General features: G+C 41.1%; 1 protein-coding gene across 1 annotated transcript in view; it reads right to left on the reverse strand.

Moving 5' to 3' along the window:
- Positions 1 to 18,079, reverse strand: part of NFIX (nuclear factor I X) — a 257,627-nt gene that overhangs the window by 192,717 nt on the left and 46,831 nt on the right. The window contains exon 3 of the mRNA XM_081319866.1: positions 11,367 to 11,898. Within this exon, the coding sequence (XP_081175992.1) occupies positions 11,367 to 11,898 (532 nt within the window). The remainder of the gene's footprint in view (positions 1 to 11,366; positions 11,899 to 18,079) is intronic.

Consider the following 18,079-nt stretch of genomic DNA (forward strand, 5'->3'; position numbering starts at 1 on the left):
TAGAGCTTTGAAATGTACAGTATCTGTTTCTCCCACATCTCCTGAGTTTAGTCTTAAATCTGGATTGATTTGAAGTCATGACTATGTGGATATCTCTATTAGTGAAGCCCCCGCATGAAGCCAAATGTCTAAAGTTACAAAGAGACTGTGCCAGCTAAATGCCTGTTTCACCAGCCCAGAATGTAAAAAGGTCCCCTTAATTGCTATAAGGGGTATGGTCACAAATTATTTTTAAAAATATTTTCATTTTAATGAAAGCAATATAAATTACAGTCTAGCCCTGTAGTGGCGAACTTATGGCACGCGTGCCACAGGTGGCACGCAGAGCCCTCTCTGTGGGCACACGTGCCGTTGCCCCAGTCCTAGGCCTTCAGCTGGGTTTTATAAAACCATTTCACTTTAGGCCTCCACCGCCATGTGCAAAAAAAAAAAAAGGTTCAATCAGTCAATCAATTTCAACTTCTCGCAGGAAAAAAAAAGTTCGCGTGAAGTTGGAATTGATTGATTGAACTTTTTAGTCCCACCCAGTCTGCCGTTACCACTGCAGCCACGCCCATCCAATGTGCCACACCCACCCAATTGGCCACATCCAGCCAATGGGCCACGCCCACCCGACATTCGACAATACATAAGTGGGGTTTGGGGTTGCAGTCTGGGCACTCAGTCTCTAAAAGGTTCGCCATCACTGGTCTAGCCTTTCTGGGTTTGTATGGTCCTACAAGCTGTCCCTCTGTACTTCCAGGAAAGAGGTAGTTATGCTATTACTTATTAATAGGCCCCAGCAGTCCCAGATTTTTTAAACTGAAATTTGTGAAGATTGTTGTGCTGGACACCTGTACAACTATACCATCATCACAGATGCAAAAACTGATTATTACACAAATAATTATCTCAACATTACAAGATACAGTAGAAATTAACCCCTTTTTATCCCTAATTGATCTGGAATAAGAATGTCATATAATAAAATACATGTCAATGCTGCTAACATTGGATGTTCTTGCTTTGACAACATATGAAGATGCAGCCATTTTCCTTCTTATGTTTTACTCTTAGAGTTAGAATTAGATGATACTGGGGGGAGGAGGAGGAATGTGTATGGGAGTTAGTTAGACATAACAATATTGCAGTAGATGAGAGTCAAGGTTTTTTGAAATAAGAGATGATAAGAAATGGCGGGTTGGAGAACTGGAGGAAAAGCCTGTGTTTCAAATTAATTGGAGAATGTGATTTATGACTATTAATTAGAGGAGGGATCTGCACTAGATACTATGTGTTCAGGTGAGGGGAATTCAGATTTTGGCTTCACCTATGTTCGTGCTGAAGCTATGTTATTTGAATAAAGATTCTTTAAGGAAAACAATGCCTCGAAGTTCTTTGAAGAGTTTCATCTGTCGGAACCATGACATTAAGCCAAAATCTCCAACTTTCCTAACTATCTAGGGGTCCTGAGCCCCAGTCGCTGTCCCTAGAATCAAGGGAGAAGCTGACAAAGATTCGGGGAAGATTTCATCATGGAGAAAGAGAAAATACCTGAAGCAGAAGCAGCTGCTAGCCTGGGGGGGGGAGCAAAAGCCAGCGCGCCGGTGGAGAAGGAGCTTTTTTAAGCTTCCCAGCTGGAGGCAGAACCCAAGCCACTCGGACAGCTGATCTGGTCATTGGAATGGGCCCTGCCCAGTGGAAACTCCAGATGCCTCGAGATGGCCTTGCCACTCTCAAGTGCTTCAAAGGCAGGCGAGGTGGAGATACCGCAAAGGGATTCCTGCATATCGCATTCCCCAGACTGGTGGAGAGTTACCAGATTGTCTGCCACTGAGGACTCAGGTGAGTGGAAGTATCTGTCTGCAGTTTGTAGTCAGTCAGTGGAGAAGTTGGTGGAAAAATTTGAGGGGCTAGAAATGAGAAGCAGAGAGCAACCTTCCCATTCCCTACATGCCAGCAATCAGGATGCTCAACGAGGCAGCCATCAACTCCTGCCAAAAGGAATGCCCAGCCCCTCCATTGCAGATCAGGTGGGCTTCCTGTCCCTGAAGCCCCCTACCAGGACATCCAGCCCCACAGAGAGAGACAGCTCCAATCGCCGCCCCTCCAAAAGCCCCGACTGCCATGGATGAGATGAGGGCCTGGGCAGTTGCTGGGACAGCCGATCCCCAGACCGATGTGCATATCAATCACCCAGTCTGGGCCCCCTGCAGCAATGGGGAATATGGCAGCCCCCACAGGTGGGAGGTCAGCAATCTCTGAACCTGCAACAGCTGATAGAGGCCTTGCAGCAACTTGGGGTGGTGCAGAGGCCAGGAGGACAGCAACTGGTGGGAGGACAGCCATAGCAAAGGGGATGGTTGCTGCCACCGAACATACAGCAAATGCTGAGGGGCCCGCAAATAATGGAGGTCCAACAACCCCCTCCAAGGCCACAGGGGATCTTACAGCAATTGAGGATGCCACAGCTCCTGGCTGTTGTGATTCAGCGTCAGCCTGTGATACTGGCAGCTGAGTCTGATGATTCTGAAGAGGAGGAGGAGGAGGGGTTTGGAGAGCCTTTGGTGTCAGAGGGAGGCTCTGATGCACTGCAGGACTCTCAGCCTGGCCCCTCCTGTCATGTTCCTCATCACTCAGCCATGTGAGCATGAGGTATTGGACATAGATGATTCACAGCTGGATCTATTCAGGGATGCTAGGAGCAGGAGGCAATCCAGCAGAGTAGAACAGAGAAAGGCAATGAAGCAACTTGGTGAGAGGAGGAGAATGCAATGAGAAGCCATGCCTTGGGACTGCTGATAAAAGGGGAAGGTGTGGGAGGTGCTGGATGCTGAAGGCAACTGTTTGAAGATCTTCTGCTAGAGTCCTGATGTGTTATTCCTGTTTAACTCTTGTTTGAACTGTTGATTTCTTTGTAAATAAATTTGGTTGGGTTTTTCCAGCCTGTTGACTATAAAAAGGGGTTGTCCCTGACATTCAAACAGGGCCAGTCATAGGCTGGAACAGAACACTGGCAGACCAATAGCAGGGGGGATGGCAACAACCCCCACCCAAGCAGCAAACATTGGGGGGCCTACAACTCCCTGCTGACCAGCAGCAGGGAGGACAGTAGCAGCTTCCACCCAGGCAACAACCTTTGGGAGACCTACGGCAACTTGGGATGCCACAAATGCCAGTACTGCAACCACAGCAAGCGGGGTGACAACAGCCCCCGAACGTGCAACCCCTGGGAATGCGGCAGCAGCCAGGGTGGGGCCAGCAGCAACTGGGGGTGCAACAGCCACAGTGGGGGACCCAGCAGCCATTGATTGCTCCACCTTTCAGAGCAACCTGCAATGGGGACCCAGAGAAGCTGATTTTTTTTTCTCAACCAAGTGCACTCTCATTTGAACCACTGTGCCTAGCTCTACCCGGACCCAGCCGCTAGGGTCAATGTGATTGCATCCAGTTTAGAAGTGGAGGCATATTAATGGCTGAACAATTTATATAACGAGCAAGCCCCCAAATTGGAGGACCCACACCTCTTCCTCCTAGGACAGAGAGCAAGGTTTGAGGACCCATGCATTGTCCTCAAAGCAGAAGAATAAATCCATAAGATAAAACAAGCCAGCAGGCCTGCTCTGGAGTACGTATGAGAGTTTTGCAAGATACCCAGTCACAGTACAATTAAACTCCCTAGGCTTTTAGGGAGAATTCACCTTGTCTTCCATTGCAGCTTGTTGAAACCTTTTTGGGGCTCCACTTTAAGACACACACACCGAAGAAGGCACCCGGGCCCCTCATAGTGGCAGGTCAGACTCACTATGGAATAAAGTGCATTCTTGATTTTAGAATTTTTAAAGGGAAATTGCAGTACCTAGTACAATGGAAGGGATACTCACTATCTGAGGCCACTTGGGTGAAATCTAGCAATGTGAAAGCTACAGGAAACACCCTAACAAACTGAGAGACAGTCTCTAACATATGCTTTTCTTTATGTTACATGATGTATCCTTTTTGTAAGGGGGGCCGGATGTCAACGCTGCTAACATCAGATGTTCTTGCTTTGACAACTTATGGAGACGCAGCCATTTTCCTTCTTATGTTTTACTCTTAGAATTAGAATTAGATGATACTGGGGGGAGGAGGAGGAATGTGTATGGGAGTTAGTTAGACATAACAATATTGCAGTAGATAAGAGTCAAGGTTTTTTGAAATAAGAGATGATAACCTGTATTTCAAATTAATTGGAGACTGTGATTTATGACTGTTAATTAGAGGAGGGATTTGCGCTAGATACTATGTGTTCAGGGGAGGGGAATTCAGATTTTGGCTTCACCTATGTTCGTGCCAAAGCTATGTTACTCAAATAAAGATTCTTTAAGGAAAACAATGCCTTGAAGTTCTTTGAAGAGTTTCATCTGTCCGAACTATGACATTACATTTTTAGCCATAGGACTTTTTTTGTCATAGAATGCACTGGAACAGCGTTCCAGCACCTTTTTTCGACGGAGTTTGTGGAACTAAAAAATGTGCAGTCAGACCTTCCAACTTTTCATGGGGAAAAAAAAGATCTCACAAGGAGTTGGAAGGTCTGACTGAACTTTTTTTAGTCCCACAATCTCTGTTTCCTTGCAGCAGAAGAGAAACATGCCACAGCTGGAAAGCAGGGTAGCAAAGAAATGCTTTCGGGAAGAGGGACGAGCTGTACTGGGAGGAGAAGCAGCAGGAAACTGGGCTGCTGTTTCCAGAAGGGAAAAGGCAGATGTAGGGCAATGCAGGGCAGCAAGCAAGTGCTGTTCTCTGCTCTGCATCCCTGCGCAGAGCCACTGCGTTCTCTGTGAGACAGGCTACAAAAGACTGGCAGAGGGAGGCATCAGGGGGAGGCTTGTGCTGCCTGGTCACGGCACGGGAGAGTTGGCAGAGGACAAGGAGGTGGCAGCTGCGCCCGGGCAGGTGATCTGTGGAGCAAAGCTTAAAGAAAGCCCCTCCAGTGGTGCACAACAGTAGCGGAGCTGTTCACCGTCACTCCCCTCTGGCTCCAAAACAGCAGAGGGGGACCAGGCCTATCCCACCCATCCCATCTGCCATAGCAGGGGGGGGGGCTGAGTTCCGCACCCTTTTTCTTACAAAAAAAGCTCTGCATAGGACCCATCTTAGATGGTATAGGTTCTCCTGCTTGAGCAGGGGGCTGGACTAGAAAACCTCCAAGGTCCCTTCCAGCTTTATTCTATTCTACCTTAACATTGTAGGGCAAGCAACATTACCTCCTCTACTTAATTCTCTCAGATGTCAGCACACTTAAGTGCATATCCTACAATTTCACATCCCATCCAAAATGATTATACTGTTGTCTGCCTGGTTCCCTTAGGATAAGGTCAACTAATTAAATGAATGATAATGAAGCAGCTTTATAGCAAAACAAAACAAAGTAATAAACTAATTAGCTCCTCCTTTTTTTGCAAAATTACATTGTTAGCTTAGTTGCTAGATGTCTGAGACCCTGTTTCTCTTCTCTAATCCTCATAACTCAGATTTCAGGTGCATTTGTTTTTTTATAATTCCTTTTCTCTTGGGAGCTCCAGGCCATGTACAAAAAGGCTTTCCTTAATTTTGTCCCCAAACAACCCTGTGAAGTAGGTTCGGCTAAGAAGAATGACTAGCATGGGAGAGGACAGTGCTATAGCAGTGGGGCTAATCCTTTCCTTGCTTGCTGTGGGTCAGAGCTCTACCTGACCATCGAAAGGAAAAGGCCCTCAGGCACAGCCTGGGTGGTTGTAAGTCTTCCAGAACTAACTCAGGAGTGGGCGAGTAGTGGGAGGAAGCAGAAAGAGAAGAGAAAGTAAACCATTCCTCCACGCTTCCTCCCTACTCAAGGGGTCACACTGCATCCAAAGAAGGGAGAAAAAGTCATATTCCTCACAATGAAGCCTCATCTCTCGCTTGCTCTCCTGGATCTGCTGAGCTGAATCCACACATAGCGAACCCTCCCTGCATCCACCCACCTTGGAAAATGAAAGCAAACAAGAACTAAAATAGGGCTTCTATGGTGTGTTGTTTATACTTCTGAGTCCGTGAAAGGACCTTTCAAGTCAGACAGCTCAGCAGAGAAACAAGAGAAATTTTGCTGGATAAATCTCAGCAATTGAGCAGACCAGGGGAATTTTCGCACCAGATGTCTTGGCTTTTTTTTTTTCCTTGCCCCTCCCCATTCAACCCTGCCTCAAACATGCTGCATATCCCACAATGTGCAAGTTAATATATATTTTTAACGTCTGTAATAACCATCCAGAATTGCTTCATAATTCTGGGTTAAGCTAAAGCATTTAATAAAAAATTGAGTTTACTTAGCAGAGAAAGAGTACCCCGCAAATAAATCAGCTTGCTGAAACTTTGGGTGGAATGAAATGGGAGGCCAGATTGGATGAGATAAAAATTGTGGAAGGGGAGCAGGGATGTCTGAGGAGCACCCTATATAGCAGAAGATGGTACCAGAGCAGCGCTCTGGTTTACTTGATGTACAGTGCCTAGGAAAGAAACTTGATGTACTTACTCAAGAGAAGTTTAACTTCATAAAGGTAAAAGGTAAAGGTTCCCCCGCACATGCGTGCTAGTCGTTTCCGACTCTAGGGGCCGGTGCTCATCTCCGTTTCAAAGCCGAAGAGCCAGCGCTTGTCCGAGGACATCTCCGTGGTCATGTGGCCGGCATGACTAGACGCCAAAGGCGCACGGAACGCTGTTACCTTCCCACCGGAGTGGTCCCTATTTTTCTACTTGCATTTTTACGTGCTTTCGAACTGCTAGGTTGGCAGAAGCTGGGACGAGTAACAGGCGCTCACTCTGTTACGCGGCACTCGGGATTCGACCCGCCAAACTGCCGACCTTCCGATCGACAAGCTCAGCGTCCTAACCCACTGAGCCACCGCGTCCCTTAACTTCATATCCACCACTTAACACAATGATGAGTTTCTTTTCAGCTGTTGGTATGTCTCCACAGAAGGATAGAAATAAAATTTAAAGGCACTTTTATTATATTTTAACTAACTGATGGCCACCAAAAAGGATGGATTTATAACCTTATTTCAGTCTTCCTAAAATAGGCTACATGATGTGTGTTTGTGCGCATGTATGTGTGTGTGTGTGTGTGTGTGTGAGAGAGAGAGAGAGAGAGAGAGAGAGAGAAAGAGAGAGAGAGAGCATGCAGATAATCATGGAGCACCTGATCATATCATCATGCACCTGATGTCAGTCACAACTAACTGGATGGAAGTTCACAAGCCTTTGCCTGGCGCAGAGCAAGATCTATGGGAGGAGACCTGCAAGCTGCAGCATTTCCAGGAACTGGCACTTCAGAAAACAGGTGGGGCAGAGAAAAATGTGCCCAAAGCATGGGGGATGGGAAAGATGCCCACATAATCTAGCCAATCTTTCTCTGCTTGCAGTAGGAATAGAAAACAATTTTTTTACACTTGAGGGACTGACACAGTTTTTAGAATAGGTTAATATATTAAAGCTAAGAGAGGAAAAGAGAAATGTGATACATAAAGACTAACTAATGCTATTATATTTAAGCTTTTATGGATCAAACGTACTGCATCAGAGTACCTGCCAATCCACCTATGACTATTTATTACCAATTTCTTTCTGTGTCACTTGATTCACTTTTTTCTTTCCTTTTGCTTCCTTTCTTACAACTTTACTATATAGTCTTTCCTATAGGAATGTGCTCCACATTCAAGCCTGATGGTAGGCTTGTTTAGTTTTGTTTTGCACTTCAAAAAATAGATATAGCTATTTCTTTGCAAACTTAAATTTCCATGATTCTAAGTCTATATTAGTATCCACTGATTTCAAAAGGGATGGATACCCACAGCTGATCAAACACCATTACTGTATAGATATATAGCTTTCCTGGAAAGGACGTGTTGCAATTGATTTTCTCAACACAATTAAAAAGTTTGTTCAACATCAGACATCTCAAATTAGGTAGCATATTGTTCAGCGCATTTAATTCAGTATTCACAATTATACTGTAGTTATTCAAATATTATTTTTTAATGTATTTCTATTCTTTTCGGACAACTGTTATTGCAGAACTATCTTTGTCTTTGGGGCACACTTATTTTTTATACTTAGTAATTATCTCTAGGCAAATTATGTTTACTAGTTCTAAAAAAAAGCACCTTTTTAAAGCCAAATTGGATACAGACTTCTATTAATCCATTCACGTTTACATTCTGGTGTGTCTGATAAGGCTTCTGAAGTATACATTTCTTACCATAACTACACTGGGGCACTTTTTCAAGCTTTTGGTAACAAAATATGAAAGCACTTCCGTAATTCTACATGTTCCCTAAAATTAAATTGGGAAACCAGACTAACAATGCAATTGTTAACTACCATTCAGCAGTACAATGCCCTTCCTTCCATCAGTGGCATTATTTAGATCAGAATTTGCTCAACAAATCATCCGTTTTTCTGTTTTAGAGCACTTAACACTAATACTGGAAACTAAATTGGTTTCCCCTTAACTAGAACAATTATAACTTGGAATGGAATCTTAAGGTGCCTGGATGCTGCTCAGTTTAGAATTACTACAGTTTTAATTCTCCTACGTGCTTCCCGTTTCCAGAGTGAATGCAGCTCTTGATAAGCTGTACTTCAACTTTAAAAGCAGAATTTACACATCATTTTTTTAAAAAAAAACAGAGACAGGAAGATCACATTCTGGTGATATCAGATACAGTATTTTACCCACCCCCCAAATGCACTATATATGGAGTGAATAATGTACTAGTTTTGTACATTACTGTATATTATTTGTCCCAAAGTTGTTTTTCCCTTCTCCACTACAGTTGAACTTGCTTCTAGCCCAGTAACAGGAAAAATACATACATACATTCTTACATACATACATACATACACACATGTATATAACAGGCAATCAGGGGAGGGGTGATAGTAGTTTCCCACACTGACTTTTCTCTACAAATATCCAACATCTCATTCTTGCATTCTTGCATAAGAATTTCCTTGAGGATCTTTCTTAAAATAAAAAGGTCAAATAATAAATCGAATATTATGGAAAGCACAGAATTAGGAACTGTTGGCATGCAGTCAGCAAAAGATCTGTCTGATTTACTGCCTATGCTACTTATTGCTATCTTTATTTAAGACCTGTACAGTAATAAAGGTAGGATAAAAAGAGGCAGTATAACGGAGCAGGCACCATTCAGAACTTGGGATTCTAAGGCTAAACAGAGAATCAATTGTTTAAAGTTTGGTAGGTTGTAAAATCTAGCTTATTCCACCGGTAAAAGGGATTTTAGCAGAAGTTCTATTTCCCATGTTTAGTGGCATGAATTGAATTTCCTGTTCCACCATACCTTTTCTCAGTCTTCTTTATTTCACTTAAAAGATTAAATACTTTGCAGTGTTAAGAGAATTTGGACTTGCAAAATACTGTAATATCATGCATGTTAATAATTCCATCAAATATTCATAACCCACCCGTATCTTGTTATGGCTTATGATATCTGCATACAGAAATTTAAAACTGGAAGAGAACAAACTCTTAGACAAACTATTGATCTCTAAATAGCTTTAGGCTTAGGTGGTCTTCCTGAGCTTTTCATTGGAGTACGAGTGAATATGGCTTATACAATCCAACTGTGAATACACAGAATCAATATATACTTCCATGGAAATGCAAGGAATTCAATTGCTTAAGGATCACATTACATTTTAGAATGATTTGCCAGCTTATTTGCCAATATCTGGGAAAAACTACTTAATCATTAAAACATAAATGTCAGAGGTCATTTACTTTATTTATCTCATGAGTTTACCCAACTTCCCATATTTGACTTGGGGTATGGAATGATAATCTCTTTCAGATGATTTATCTGAATTTTAGAAAGCATGATAAGATCTACTTTGATGCTTTGTGAGTAAAATTGCCACAAATCAATACGTACATATTCTGATATGAAAGAGGAATTCTCTGTGTTTAAAATGGATTGGTGTGAATATGGCTGGGAAGGTAATGGGGGCCTAGTTATGTTGTAGCTTTAATAAGAGAGAGAAAGGAAAATGAAAAGCACTTGAAGAAAAGGAATAGAGGAATGCTGTTTTTTACTTGCCAGGCCTGGAAGTGCCCTGAGCTGTGCAGAATAGATGATATGAGTGTGCCAGTAATGCCATCCGCAGGCGCTGAGATGAACCTCCTGACATTGTCCAGAGGCTGCAGGACACACACTGGATGGGCATATTCTAAAAAAGGAGAAAAGACTCCTGACAATATTATTAGACTGAAGCTATAGAAACACAGACTGTCCGGGATATATAAGGCGTCCAGAAGGTAGACAACTGGGTTTAACACAGAAGAGTCTTGTCATTGTTGAAGAAAAAGTGTCACAAAGATGGAAGTGGCATCCAGGAAAACTGGATTATTGTTGGACCCTTGACCTCTTAAAAGAAAAAGAAGCAAGAAATACTACAGAAGCAACAGAAGGAGGAAGGGAAGTTTGGGGTAGATCCTTTTGAGTACAGCAAAGATAAATCTAGAAATATTCTGCAGCCATCCAATTTGGATTTCAAAGTCTAAAGCAAATTAGATATAGGGCTCAGAATAAACCAGGCATTTCTGTTTGAATTGCAAGAAAACAAAACTAAAAGAGAGCTGGAAAAACAAATAAAAATTAAATACAGTAGGGACATGTGGTCATCTACACATTCCCACAGTAAAGTCAAGCTGAAAAAAGAGGCCATGAAAACAAAAGAAAGGGGTTCCAAACTATTCCTTCCACACACAATTCTCCCTTGAGAAACTAGTTCCTGTGTGGGACAGCAGACATTGAAAATTCATTTATTGCTCTAAAGCTGCCACACTATTTGTTCAGGAGTGCCTATCTGAACATTTGCAGTTTACAAGCCCCGGGCATGCTGATATATTAAATTGATCCTACAAAAGAAATTAGGAAGGGGAGGGGAATCAAGCAAAGAAACAAAATTCTGACCCCAAAATAAATGTTCCTCAATTTGCCTTCTAATTAATAAAACCTTTTTCTCTTTGCTGATTGCCATGTACCTTAATATTCTTTGTACACCTCTGCTCACCCACCCCCAACCCTCAGCTTTCAGCAAAAGAGATTTTCTTTACCATAAAAAGTTACAGGCATCACAGGTAGGAAAGAATCAGGAAATCAAGAAAGACTACCCAACAGGACTTTTTCAAATAATTGAGTATGATGGACTCATCCTAGTGCACATTTTAAGTTAGCAGTTTGCTGATTAGGGCTGAAATTAAACATATAGAGAAAAATAAAATTTTAGAGAAAAACAACTGCCTATAAAATTAAACATAAAAACCAAAAACCATGAGCAGTGTTATTTATAGGACCTACCAGGAGTGTGAACAAAATACGCCAAGTAAAGATCCAGTTCTTTAATTGTGACTCCAATGTGGTGTGGCTGGACGCAAAGGCCTGGGTTTGAGCACTGCGGCGACTTGTATAGCCGCTCCCCATCAGTACTTTCAAGGGGGATCCCTTTGAACAAGATGACCATAACTAGGTCCAGCCTCCAAACCTTGTCAGCCTGCCTCAGGCAGTCAATCCTGCGAATTTTGCCTTTCTGATCTGGATTGGAGAGGACACAACACGGTGCTTTCTTGCCCGTGATGGTCAAGACAAAGTCCTCACGAAACTCTGGGCGGATATCCTTGCGTAACTTGGCCAGGAGTCGGGATGCCCATTTCTGCTTGATCTCAGGCTTTTCACCAAGTAATTCATCCTTCACAGCTCGTTCCTCATCCTTTGACATTCGCTTCTCGTGCTTCTTAAAGTACTTTCGCTTCCGAGCTTGCAGGTTGAACCATGTGTAGGAAAAGGCACGGACATGAGGAAGGAGAGCTTCAATGAAGGGGTGGAATTCATCCTGGGGAGATCAGGGGGAGAAGAAAGGATGCAAAACAAAGAAAGGAAAAATCCATTAGAATAGGAAAATCAGGAGGGGGAAGCATCGCAACGTGAAATTTATAGGATGGGGGGGGGGAACAGCAAAGTGAGAACACATAAAGCCAAACTCAGAATGTGATTAATCCAGCCAAAAAATAAACACAATACTAGAAGAAGGACGACAAGCAGGAATTTGAGGAAGGGGGAGGGAGAGAAAACAGTAGAATTGACATTGTTTCGGCAATGCATTAGTATGGGAATCTAAAAAGAAATCAGCATAAAGTTGTGGAAGTAAAATTTCACTTCCTTTAAAAATAAAATTACTGAAGTTTGTTCAGCAATGTAGGAATTAAAGACAAAACCAGTTCTGCTCCCGTCCTAAACCCAAAGCTCTAAATATTCTTTATAAATTGAAATAATTTTAGTGGGCCTTCTAACTTTATTTTAAAAATAAAAATTTCCCTGCAACAAAAGCATCCAGGAAAAAAATAGTCAAAAGTGGAAATAATTACCATTGCTCTGTCTCATCCCGGCGAAGCTAAGCCCCCGATTCAGAAATTCTGGGCTCAGAATTGCAGAGAATAGAAGGCAGACGATATTGTGGGTATACGGGGTGGAAGAGAAGGAGAGGAGAAAGAGGAGGAAAGTAAAACTGTGCGAAGGAAGTGCACACAAGAGTGCTGGGTATTTCTTAAATTAAATAGAAAATAATTGTTGGCTGCATTCCTCACTACAAACTGTTCACCAAAATGTTCAAGTCTTGTTTAATAAAAAGAGAGGGAAAGCAAAAAGGAAGGATTAAAAAGTGAAAGAAGGCAGCTAGGGAGGGAAACCTCAGCCGAAGACAGAAATAAATCAGCATCGCTCTGCCTGTGCCAAGTACACGAAATAGGTTAAAAATCCCAAATGGCTGTTAAAAAAAAACACTAGCCACAATAACAGCAATAATAGTGATAAAGGGAAGAAGGAAACAAAATTTAAAAATAGGAAGGACAAGAGCAAATAATCAGACAGGGGAAGCTGAGACCAGGAAAGAATCTCTCTCAGCGTTGGCAGAAATGCAAAGATGCAACTTAGATGTGGCTCCCTCCGCCTGAGAATAGGGGTGATCGCAGGTCTAGGGGAAAAGGGGCAGACTCCGCTCTGGGATCAGCTGTGATCGGCTGCTGGCAAAACCCAACTGCTGGGGTGTGGGGGATTTTGTTGTTGTTGTTTTCCCCCCTTTTTTCCTTTCCCTTTTTCCTCCTAAACTCTCTGGATTGCTTGCTTTCTCCTTTCATGCTCGGTCCCCAACCATTTGCCTTTGCCAATGCCAGCAGAAAAAAAGAGAGAGAGAGGGAGAGAGAAGAAGGATCCACCTATTTGGCAAGAAGACTATCGTGGAGCAGCCAATGGCTGCATCAAAGGAAGAGGGAGGTGGAGGGGGAGGTTGGCAGAGAAGGAATCAGGGAGGGGGTGGCAGAGAGAGACACAGAGAGAAAGAGACTGTGCAGTTAAGAGACTGGAAACAATTTGCCAAATCGACAAGTTCGTATCTAACAAGCAAAGTCCAGCAGCAATGACATTTTTATTGGGCCGCAGATTTTGGCTAGAATACAACTTGCAAAATATTTTAAATAAATAAATCTTCTAGAATACACCCCCAAACCCAACCCCCCCCAGCCCCACAGACCTCAGAAAAAGCAGCTGTTTTGTCTCTCTTCATCTTATTCTCCTTCTGACTCCTCTTGGCTCAACTATTTCTAGGAAAAGATCTATTCAGCTATAATACTCTTTAAGATTCGATCAGATTTAGTTTACTTTTTTCTTAGTTCAAGCAGTGATGGAAATTCATTATCCCCTGCCCCAATACATTTCTTTGTAAGTTCCTGTTATCTACCTCAGACTTCAGCCAGTCAGTCTGTTCTGTTTCTAGCAAAATATGGGTTTTCTGCACATTTCCCCTTCTTTCTGCCACTTCATCTCAACATTTGCCAAGAACTTCAATCTTTATGTTGACTGTCAATCATTCAATTTGTGATTCACTTAAATGGACCAGGGTTCCAGGTAAAATTATTTATGTCTTCTAACCATAAATCAATAAATCAAACATGACAAAACTTAACCATATTGCAAAGTTGGAACTATCTTGAAACTTTTTCAAGAGCAGCTATTTTATTTTATTGCAACACACTTTTTGTTATCTGACTTTTGATTTTTTTTGCAAAACAAAGAGCATCAGAAAAGCTGATTAAAAATAGTATTAATTAATTTCAGGTAGATAATTTTAGAAAAAAAATAGTACAAAGAAAGACAACAAAAATAAAATGTGTAATACTGTATAATATAATGTGTAAGATTGAGATAAACAAATGGAAGAGGAAATCAAAAGGATAAAATGGAGAGCTTTAAAGAGGATAATAAATATGAGCAGGAAAGTCAATAATAATGTTTATGATTATTAATAATCATTCTACAATGATATCTTTAACATCATCAAACAACATCTGCCTATTCCAGTTCTTTAGGAAGGACTCAATAGGTGAATAAAAATGCCAAATCCAGTCTAAACATTTGACTGACTATGCAAATAATAATAATAATAATAATAATAATAATAATAATAATAATAATAATAATAATAATAATAATAATAATAATAATACCAGCATCTTTAAGACTACTACTGGTAGTAAATTTACTAGTATATTAGTAGTATATTTACTACCATAATTACTGTCATAAATATACAAAGATTGAAAACAAAGAAATAATGGGTTATTATAAATCAATTGCAAATGGCAGCTATATTTAAAACAGCTTACAGTCTGCAACAATGCCTTTAATAATATTAAACAACAACATCTGCCTATCTTTGGAAAACATTTGATAGGTGGACAAAAATGCCAAAGCCATATAAACATCAGACCGACCATAGTAATAATCAGGCTTCCAAAGCTTTTACTTCAGTATGGGAGCATTTAAGAGAGACCTGGGAAGTCACTCTTACTTTATTATAACTGAACCTTGTTTGCTTCTTCTTTGGCTTAGCCCATCCATTCTCTTAGCACCTTACCAACTTCTCATAGGGCAATAATAACAGAGAAGCTCAATTTTACAAACAATAATTTACAATTTACAATTCGGGGCATTATTTATACTGATCCAAAGGGCAATATTATATTCCTCTTTGTATTGCCATACTTGAGTTTTTCTAGTCTTGACTGCACCTGTGTGAGTGCAGCCCCTGACATACCAAACACACTAGTGAGAGGCATGAAAGTCAGACTTATGCTGAGCCTTTCCTAATGCCCACTGTCAGCTCCAGGCCTTGTTGCCAGGTTTTCAGCAGCCAAGTAGAGGGCCAAGTAGAGGTCCATATTTACATTTGCAAATCATAAGTGAAGGGTTTTTTTTATCCCATTTATATCCCGCCCTTCTCCGAAGACTCAGAGCGGCTTACAATCTAAAGCACAAATCAATGTGCTTAGCAATAGCCTTCATTCTATGTATATGCCCGCTTATTAGGGCTTTCAAGCGGCATTATTACAAAGTCAGCTTATTGCCCCCAACAATCTGGGTCCTCATTTTACCTACCTCGGAAGGATGAAAGGCTGAGTCAACCTTGAGCCTGGTGGGACTCGAACCTGCACTAATTGCAGGCAGCTGGTGTTACTTAAGGAGGCATTAGCCCACTGCTCCACCAAGGCTCTTGGTTTGCCCTGCTCCACTTAAAAGGGGGGGGAGGGGGACAAATGGTTACTTCTCACTTCTGTCCACCCACAAAACTTGCATTAGCCAGTCCATTGAAGCAGGGTACAGGACCCTCCAACCTCTTCCCACACATAAACAGATTGCTAGGTTGAGAAAAATATAGGCTGCCCCACACCTCTTTGTGACCCTAGTGACAAAATATCAAAGGACTGTGACCAAATACCTAAACCTGCCCCTTCTGCTCGATCACACAGATTATAGGTGAGCAGGCGGGCAGGCAGGCAGGCAGGCAGACAGACAGTTGAGGTGGAAAAGTTCTCTCTAGGCACAAAAGCTTGGAGATTAATTTCCTACATCTGTGTCATGAGGGGGTTTATGTGCAAGCTGAAGCATAAGAAAGTAGAATAAAGAAGATAAAAGAAAAATGAACTCCTGCCCTTTCCTCTCTCTCCTCTCTAGCCATCCCCCCAAAGATTTTCAAAATAAGTTGGTGAAATTTAAAACTCATTTGACTCTCAGTTCCTCATTACTTGGGAACACAAAGACTCCCAACTTCTTACATGCACAGACTGCTTCCTCTAAAGTAGTATATTTTTTTAACTTCTAAGCAGCTAATACATTTTTTTCTTTAGCATAAGATTTGATATGGAAATGAAATATGCTATTCCTCCCTGTAAAAAAGGCACTACACAAAATTAGATTTTAAAATGAACTTTAGGGATAGAGACGCTGCAAATAAGCATAAATACCTTTCTTCCCCTCATAAAAAGAGTATCAATATCCATGTTTTATTCAATTTTTGGCCATGTACAAGTACAAAGAACCCCAGATTCGAATTCAGTGCTGAAGCCCTTTCCAATATTTTTTACCTCAATGTAATCAACCACCTGAACTGATTGTAAGATCTGACTAGCCCTAACAATACCGGTCTATAATATGATACTTGGTCACAGCTAAAATTCTGATGCACTCTTTTTATTTTTCTGATATATTAAATCAAGCACAAATGTGATTTAATCATTATCTTGCATCAGTAGCAAACTTCTATGGGATATGGATATGGAATTCCACATTGGACAGGTAACCCATAACGTTTCATTCAGCATTTTTATTCATTTTAAAAGAGAGAGAGAGATGAAGGTGAACCTTTTATTTTAGTACTACATCCAGGTTAGTTTGAATATTGCTGTGGATATTTGTCATTTAACCGAAACAGAAACAGAGGCTGGAAATGAAACAATGGAAACATCGTCAAGCATCGGCACCCACTGTTGGTGATTACAAAGGAAGCTGTTGATTGCTCAAACTAGAAAACATTTACTATTATTTAGGGATTTTGCCACAGATTTTTTTGACAATGCATACTTTGGTACAGCCATATTAGAGAAATAACCTAATAGAATTAAACTGCCACATAGTTTCTATATAACTTCTGTTCAAATAAGTGAAGTTCCTTGTATCATCCCCTGGTTTCCAATATTAAATAACAAAAAGTGACCATGTACAAGAGGTTGTTCTATTGAAGTCTAGTACAGAAGATTATTGTTTCTTGCAAAATAATAAATTGGAATAATATGACTGAAGAGAAAATGTGTGTATTATATTTTCCATCAGGTCAATCAATAAACAAGTAAGGAGAAATAAAATAAAGGACAGTTAAATAAATAAATAAAATAATAAGTACAGTTAACTAGAAGATACATGATACCAATAGAAAGGGGAAGAAGAAAGAGTATATTTTAAAAAGAGCCACTCTAAAAACCTGGAGGAAAATAGATCAACTAGAGGAAAACAAAGAGTCAGCTCTAATATCTGAAACAGTTTCCCTGCCTCCTTTCATCAAAAAAACCCCAATTTTTTATCATTGCCACTCCAATTTAAAGTATTGTCACTTTTATCTGCATTAACTAAAGATTTTAATGGAATCATTTAAGAAAAAGTTTATTTAAAAGCATATGCTGACCTAGAGGTAGGAGATTCTGTAAAGTCTGGGAGGATTTTTATATCAAAATTCTATATATTACTCAGGAGTAAATATTGAGTTCACTACAAGGTTCTCTCAAATGTACATCTAGTGGACTGTAGAAGCTAACTGCTTCAAATAAAACTTTCCAACTCTTTGTCTATTTTCCATGTGTGTGTGTGTGTTTATTTTTGCCTTTTCATTTTTGGAGGCTCTCTTTCTCTCCCTCCCTCCTTCTCACTTTCACTCTTTTCCAGCAAGAGGATCAACTGTAAAGCTTTCTTGGGGTTGTCATAGAAACAGTCAGTAGCACCCTGGCAAACTACTTCCTTAGTGAATGAATAGCACATAAATTTCCACTCTCCACAGGGCTAGCGAGATCTACAACATATTAGCCTGTGGCTTGCTCCTGCCGTTCCCCCCCCCCCCAAGAGTGCAGAAATGAGAAACCTTTTTTTTCTAAAAATGAGTCTGTGGGACTTTATGTCCATCTTGGCTGGGTTCC

This window comes from Vipera berus, assembly GCF_964194415.1.
Source record: "Vipera berus genome assembly, chromosome: 2".
In the NCBI taxonomy this organism is placed as follows: Eukaryota; Metazoa; Chordata; class Lepidosauria; order Squamata; family Viperidae; genus Vipera; species Vipera berus.